The sequence below is a fragment of the Acanthisitta chloris genome, unplaced genomic scaffold (genome assembly GCF_000695815.1).
Source record: "Acanthisitta chloris isolate BGI_N310 unplaced genomic scaffold, ASM69581v1 scaffold18958, whole genome shotgun sequence".
NCBI classification, from domain to species: domain Eukaryota; kingdom Metazoa; phylum Chordata; class Aves; order Passeriformes; family Acanthisittidae; genus Acanthisitta; species Acanthisitta chloris.
In genome coordinates, this window is record NW_008686752.1 from 26,786 (window position 1) to 34,100 (window position 7,315).

At 50.4% G+C, this 7,315-nt stretch overlaps 1 protein-coding gene across 1 annotated transcript in view; it reads right to left on the reverse strand.

The window, feature by feature from the left end:
- LOC103807583 (whirlin-like) overlaps window positions 1-7,111 on the reverse strand; it is a gene marked incomplete at both ends in the record, with an annotated part of 32,458 nt that extends 25,347 nt beyond the window's left edge. Inside the window, one exon of the mRNA XM_009080314.1 lies at window positions 6,896-7,111. Within this exon, the coding sequence (XP_009078562.1) occupies window positions 6,896-7,111 (216 nt within the window). The remainder of the gene's footprint in view (window positions 1-6,895) is intronic.
- Window positions 7,112-7,315: the final 204 nt, after the last annotated feature.

Genomic DNA, 7,315 nt, shown 5'->3' on the forward strand with positions numbered 1-7,315 from the left:
CGGCCAGCCGGGGGAGCCATTAACTGAGCGCTGGGGGAGCAGTCACAGCTGTGGGGATTCCAAATCCATCAGAGATGCCCTAACATCACACCCTGCCCAGGGCAGGGTCAGTAAGGCCATGCCAGGACTTGGGCAGTAACATCCAAGGTGTACCAGCACAGCTACAGCAAGTGCTGCCTCTGGCCACACATCAGGCACACATAGGGCACAGGGGTGTGGGGACAGTGAGCATCTCATACAAGCATAGAATCATCATAGAATTTTAGGGGTTGGAATGGACCTTAGTGATCATCCAGTCCCATCCAACCTGGCTGTGAACACTGCCAGGGTTGGGGCAGCCACAGCTTCCCTGGGCAACCTGCGCTTTCAACTATCCCAAAGACCCACATGAGTTGTGACCCTTATTTATAGAATCACAGACTGGTTTGGGTTGGAAGGGCCATAAAGATCATTAAGTTCCAACCCCTGCCATAGGCAGGGACACCTTCCACTAGCCCAGGTTACTCATAGAATCATAGAGTTTAGGGGGTGGAATGGACCTTACAGACACATGAGTTGTGACCCTTATTTATAGAATCACAGACTGGTTTGGGTTGGAAGGGCCATAAAGATCATTAAGTTCCAACCCCTGCCATAGGCAGGGACACCTTCCACTAGCCCAGGTTACTCATAGAATCATAGAGTTTAGGGGGTGGAATGGACCTTACAGATCATCTAGTCCCAACCCAACCTGAAGTATTGAAGTCTGAAGATGTCCGTTACCTCTTGCCCTAGCACTGCAGCTCCTATCAAATCAAGGTTGGAGGAGACCTCCAAGATCAAGTCCAACCATTAACCTGCCAACTTCACTGTAACCCCTAAGTGCTAAGCCATCCATAAATCAACCAGAAAAACATAAATCAACCAGAAAAACATCTCCCAGGGCTGAGAGGTGACACTCAGAGCAGAGGGACAGTCTCCAAACCAAGTCCTCTCCCACAGGACCTGATTCCAAGCCTCAGCCCAGCTCCTGACCACACTCCTGCTGAGCCCAATGCTGCCTCCCCACTGGGCAGGGCTCATGCAGCCACTGCCACTTTTGAGTGCTTTTTCTACTTAAAGTGCCTGAAATAACGAAGGCACTGCTGCCCATGAGCACGGAGTGAGGTGAGCTGAGGTCAGACCCAAGGGACATTTTGGGGTAGGTCTGTTGGGATAGCGCTACAGACCACCCAAGGCAGAAGATTACCCAATCTCTGGAAACATTCAAGGTCAGGTTGGACAGGGCCGTGAGCAACCTGGTCTAGTTGGAGATGTCTCTATTCACTGCAGGGGTTTGGACTAGATGAGCTTTAAAGGTCTCTTCAAGACAAACCATTCTATGGTTCTATGCCAGTGGCTCACACCACATTTTCCAGTACCACAGGGAGCTAACCACGTCCCCCCAGTAGCCTGGATAGACTTAAAGCTGTAAACAAAATCAAAGCCTAGCAAGGTCAGAGCAAGCAAACAGTGAGAGACGTGGGGAGCTTCACACTTCACACTGAAAATGTCATTACAAACTAATAGAAAGAAATCCTTCCTTCTCTCTCCTGCATCTCTTATCCTTCATGCTCAAGTAGTCACCATTAGCCTCTCAAACATTCAGGCCACACAATATTATCATGGATACTTTATTTATTTTTACAATAATTACAGCTACTTTTGGATACAGAACTGCCTGAGGGGAAGGAGATGTTCACACTCTCTTCTTTATGTCTGTTTTCTTTCTTCTGCTGCACCAAAAGCTTGAAGGAATAAGCAGCTCCCTTGGCAATAAGCACATTAGAGCAACAATTCGGCTGATGGAATGGTGTTTCTCAGAGGATTCGCAGTCCAACACCAGCAGAGCATTTTGCACACTTCATCTTCCTCCCAGCTCAGCAGCACCTACCACTTTTTGCTATCTGAGGGTTTCCAAAGTGCTTTTAAGGGAAGAAGCTGTTGATCCCAGAAGTCCATCAATGACAATTCACAGCACAAATAGCCCTTGATGCTGTGACAAATCCAAAGGACTCCAAGCCTGGATGGATGATAAAACCCAAGTGCTCTGAAGCAGAAGGTGACCATGGGAAGCAGGTCACAGCATTCCAGCCAGCAGATGACATCCTCTGTTGGGATGGTGCTGGGGGGCTGTGTCCTGCTGCTCTGTCTGGCCTGGAGACATGTGGCTCCAGCAATGTTTCACCACAGCTTTGCACTACTGCAAATCCTTTGTTTCACTTATTACTCACCATCACCACTGGTTACTTCACCTACGGGGGGGATGGACACAGGATGAAATATTGGATCTATTGATTATGACTACAGGGAAAGCTGTCCTTACTGCAGGGAGCTAAGAAACTTGGGAAATAACATCCATCTGCCACACAGCACAGACATGGAAAGCAGAGAGATCTGTAACAACCTCCACAACCACAGGTATGTACCTTCCAGTACCTCCTTCAGCTCTCCATCCCCTTAATTCTCACATCACTCACATTAGGTCAGGTCTATGCTGAATAACTGGCCCAAGTCTCAGCACATCCCTCCTGCTCACCCACACTGAACAGCTCTGACCTTGGGGGCAAGCTGGATTCTGGCCCAGAACCACTGCCTGGAAGAAGCTGGTAAAAGCCAAGCCAGGAGGCAGCTGACAGCCCACCAGCAACTCCCCAAATCCTTCTAACAGCCTCTTCCACAGCTGGCAGAATTCCACAGAAGGAATCCCAGTGTCCACACACACATGCAAGGTAAAGCCACGGGCAAGGAACATGCCAGCAATGCTGGTTGTCTTCAGCACCAAACCACACTGTGCAAAGCTACCCAAGGAGGTCAGTCCAACCTGTCAGCCAAAAGCCCAACCACCCTGAGTGCACACCACTTCACCTGCTCCACACCTCCATCCCACCATCCAGGTGCCTCTGCAGGAAGGAGCTGGATGGATCAGTTACACAGCCACACACACTCCAGTGCTGGTTTCCATTTCAAGCCTTTGGATAAGGAATGCTTCTTCCTCCACAAACAAACTTGTTAAACTCTGCTACAAACCCATCCTTCCAGGCATACAGATGTGCTAGAGGAAAAGGCAGCTAGAAAGGGATATTTCTATTGCCTGAGAAATGTCAGATGGCTGCACCAGCCTTGAATTTAACCTTGGAAAGGCTGGAAATATCCCTTTAGCTCCAGAGGCATTGCGGTTGTGCTGCAGCAATGCATTCTCAAACGTGCTGGTTTACATTGCTCCAGCCTCCTGCTGCAGGGCTGAAGCTGCTCTGCTGTACTTTCCCAAACCCTGCCTGTTTGAAAGCTTTTGTAGATGAGTTTCAGGACATTCAGATCGATTAGAAAGAGGAGGGAGAGGGGGAAAAATAACCAACTAATTCCCAGCTCTTCTCTCGGAATGTAAACCCATGCAGAAATCATTTGATTTCATTTCAGGCCTCGGTGGTACCTGTCAATTCTGTTGGGCTGGGCTGAATTAACCAGGGATATGTTGCATTTATTTGCATACTTGTGAACAGACTAATCCCACTTTCAGCAGTTAAAAATATAGCTGTATCAATGCATCACTATATACCTACACACACAAACGAAAAGGGAAAAAACTAGAGTTGGCTGTTCCTGTCTTCTGGGACATGTTTCCATCTCTCAGTGGGGGACAGTAATTCAGGACAAAGCAACTGAGCTCGTTCATGCCCTGCAGCATGTGTTCACACAAATGACACAGGCACTCACACCAAATGACCCCTCTCCAACCTACCAGCCAGGGCAGGCTCTGCTCACAGCCTCTGATCAGGGAGAGTTTGCTTCCACCATCAGCTGGCACAGCAAGGCACCTCTGCCAGCATTTCAGAGTTGTAGCATCCAGTAATTTTCTTTTTTTCTGGTTTTACAGATGGGATATCAGGAGTGGAGGTTACTGCAGTGTGCATAGCAAACCTTGTGCATTGACAGCAGTGACCAATGTCCCTGCTGGCATGTCACCAAGGAGTGGTGCCAGGAGAAGGTTGAACACTGCCTGTCCTTGTGATGCCAGCACTGCCCTCTGCATCCCATCTCTGCATCCCATCTCTGTGAGCTTCAAATATTTCCTGCAACTCTTCCCAGGTTAACAGAGGGGCCTCCAGCTCCCTGCCCTGGGGTCAAAGCATGATCCCATTTGTTGGATCAAGTTGGATCAGAAAGTTGGAGTGAGTCCAGAGGGATGATTAGAGGGATGGAGCAGCTCTGCTGTGAGGAAAGGCTGAGAGAGTTTGGGTTGTTCAGCCTGGAGAAGAGAAGCTTTGGGGTGACCTAATTGCAGCCTTCCAGTACCTGAAACAGCTAAGGAAAGATGGAGAGAGACTTATTGACATGGGCCTGGAGTGACAGGACAAGGGGGAATGGCTTCACACTGCCAGAGAGTAGGGGTTAGATTAGATATTAGGAAGAAATTCTTCCCTGTGAGGGTGCTGAGACACTGGTACAGGTTGTCAGGAGAAGCTGTGTCTGCCCCATCCCTGGGAGTGTTCCAGACCAGGTTGGATGAGGCTTGGAGCAACCTGGGCTAGTGGAAGGTGTCCCTGCCCATGGCAGGGGGTGGAATGAGATGAGCTTTAAGGTCCCTTCCAGCCAAGATCATTCTGTGATTCTATGAAGAAGGCAAAGGTCTGGGTGACTTGGAGCTGGGGTCTCCTCATACCTTGGGAATGAGTGCATCCGAGAGCAGCCAAGCCCAGCACAGATACTCTTCTAAGTTTGACGTGGCCTTCATTCAACTTGGCTCCATTCCCTTCCAAAGCAGATTATGCTCCGGTAATTAACGCTTGCACAGTTCAGTTGGATCCATTTTCCTGTGCACCCCTGGGAGCCAGCCCTGGGACCAGGAGCAGCACAGAGGAGGGTGCTTTGGGCTGATGAGTGATCCATGCAGCCCCCAAGCTGCCCAGAGCCAGCTTGGGCATCTAGAATCTCATCTCCCCAGGGACTGAAGGGAAGGGGATGCTCAGGGCCACGTGAGGCTCAGGCACTGGGCAGGGGACATACAGCTGCAAACTTCTGAGCATTTCACGTCCACACACAGCAAGGACTAAAGGAATGATGTGCAGAGAAACATCTCCTCCCCACAGCTTCCCAGAGCCACTGCCTGCCCTGTCAAGGTGACACCGAGTGGCAGGGGGTGGGGGACACCAGCCAGCAGTGCCTGCTTTTCTCTTCTCCTTAAAGTAAAAATAATAGGCCCTTCTCCCTTGTGGCCCACATAAATATTTCAACAGCAAACTGCCTCATCCTGTATGAGATTTTTTCCCCCTCCAGCTGAGATGGGAAGCTCCAGTTCACAGACCCTTCCACAGCTTTTCCCAATGGAGCTGAGGATATTTGGGGCATGCAAAGTGGTGGGGACAGCCTGAGTGACCTCAGGATCATATGGAAATACGTCAAGGCTCCAAGGAACTCTGTATCTTTGGGAGGTCACAGTGCCCTGCTCACTCCTAGGACAGCACTTTGATTTGGTATTGCCATCCGTGTTCTTCTTGTACAGGGTGAACAGGTTCCAACCCATCATCACCAAGAGAGTGAGCAGAGTCTGTGCCTCACTGCAAGGGCACGTGAGCACTGTGCCTCTGCAGTGACATCTCTTGAGGTCTGTCTGGGCATGGGCAGCGTGAGGGAGAAGAGACATTAAATCCCTAAGATCAGATATTGCAGCTCGAACATATCCTCTGCTGGCTTCACTTACAGCAATGTCTTTTTAAAGGAGAGCAGGCTCACAGCAAGAGAATAGGACTGGGAATTAGATGTACTGATACACTTTCCTTTCTGTCAGAGGCCTGAGATCCAGGCCCTGCTGACACTAGTCACACTCCCCTGGGTACTGTTATGGAAGTTATTTCCTTCCCTGCTCCTTTCTCATTCACCAAGGTTATCACACAGGCACTGCTCAGGCCCCTCCTGAGTCAGCCTGCCTCTCCCCAAATGGAAAAGGAAAATAACCTGGTTTATTTTACAGCATTTTGGGAAGAGAAAAACTTAGGGATATGTTTTTACTTAGTCAAAACTGCCAAGAGACCCAAGAAAGCCTCACAGAACACCTGAGGAAAGCTCTGAAATGCAGGAAGAAAGGCAGTAATGCACTCTGAGATCAGCCTTCCAAATCCATGAGCCCTCCTGAACATAACACAGAATCTTAGAGAGGTTTGGGTTGGAAGGGCCTTAAAGCTCATCTCATTCCATCCCATGCCCTAGGCAGAGACACCTTCCACTAGCCCAGGTTGCTCCAAGCCCCATCCAACGTGGCCTGGAACACTCCCAGTGATGGAGCAGCCACAGCTTCTCTGGGCAACCTATGCCAGTGTCTCACCACTCTCACAGGGAGGAATTTCTTCCCAATATCCCACCTGTCCCTGCCCTCTGGCAGTGGGAAGCCATTCCCCCTTGTTCTGTCCCTCCAGGCCCTTGTCCAAAGTCCCTCTCCAGTTCTCTTGGAGCCCCTTCAGGCACTGGAAGGGGCTCTAGGGTCTCCCCAGAGCCTTTCCTTCTCCAAGCTGAACATGGAAGTCAGTCCCTCAATGACCATGCTGGCAGCAGGCTCAGCCAAGCAACCACCTGTTCAGGAAAACTCACTGCCAGACCAGGCTGCACCCGGACAATTCTTCCTCTCCAGTTCAGCTTCCACTTGTGTCAAACGGGAGTAGAGCAAATCCACCCTGTCCTAAAGGACTTCCTGTGGGAGACAGTGGGAAAGCTACAGACCAAGGGAGCAAACCAAGATCCTAAAGCACAGACAAGCTATCCCAACGGAGAGCAGAACCACATGGATGATGAGCACAAGGGGAATGAAGAGCGTTGGCACCTACACGGTACGAGCTGACTGCGGTGAGGCCCCAAGGGCTGTGGCTGATTCCCCCTTGCTCACCTTCTTCTCATCCCCCTCTTGCAGGAGCTGGAGGTGGCTCCTCTTCTCGCTGTCCTTGCGCAGGGAGCTGTTCTGGTGGTGTGGCAGGCCCGTCGGGGGGGACACGCTCCGGCCCTGCGGGTCCACCCAGGTGTAGATGTGGTTGGTGACATAGCCCCCCGGGATGCGACCCACAGAGTGCACAGACAGGTTCAGCTTCTTGCAGCCTTTCAGCACCTGGAAGATAAGTCGAGGAGAAAAGGGAGTTAATGCCATGATTATCTGTCTTCAGACATTAGGGGGACACAGCTTGGCTGTTTCTTGAGGCTCAAAGATCTCAAGCTACTCTGCAAGCACCAAGTGAATGATGGAGCTACATAAAAAGGGATGAAAATCAGGGGGTTTTCTATTCTCTCCTCAACTGCAACAGAGTTAAGGCAA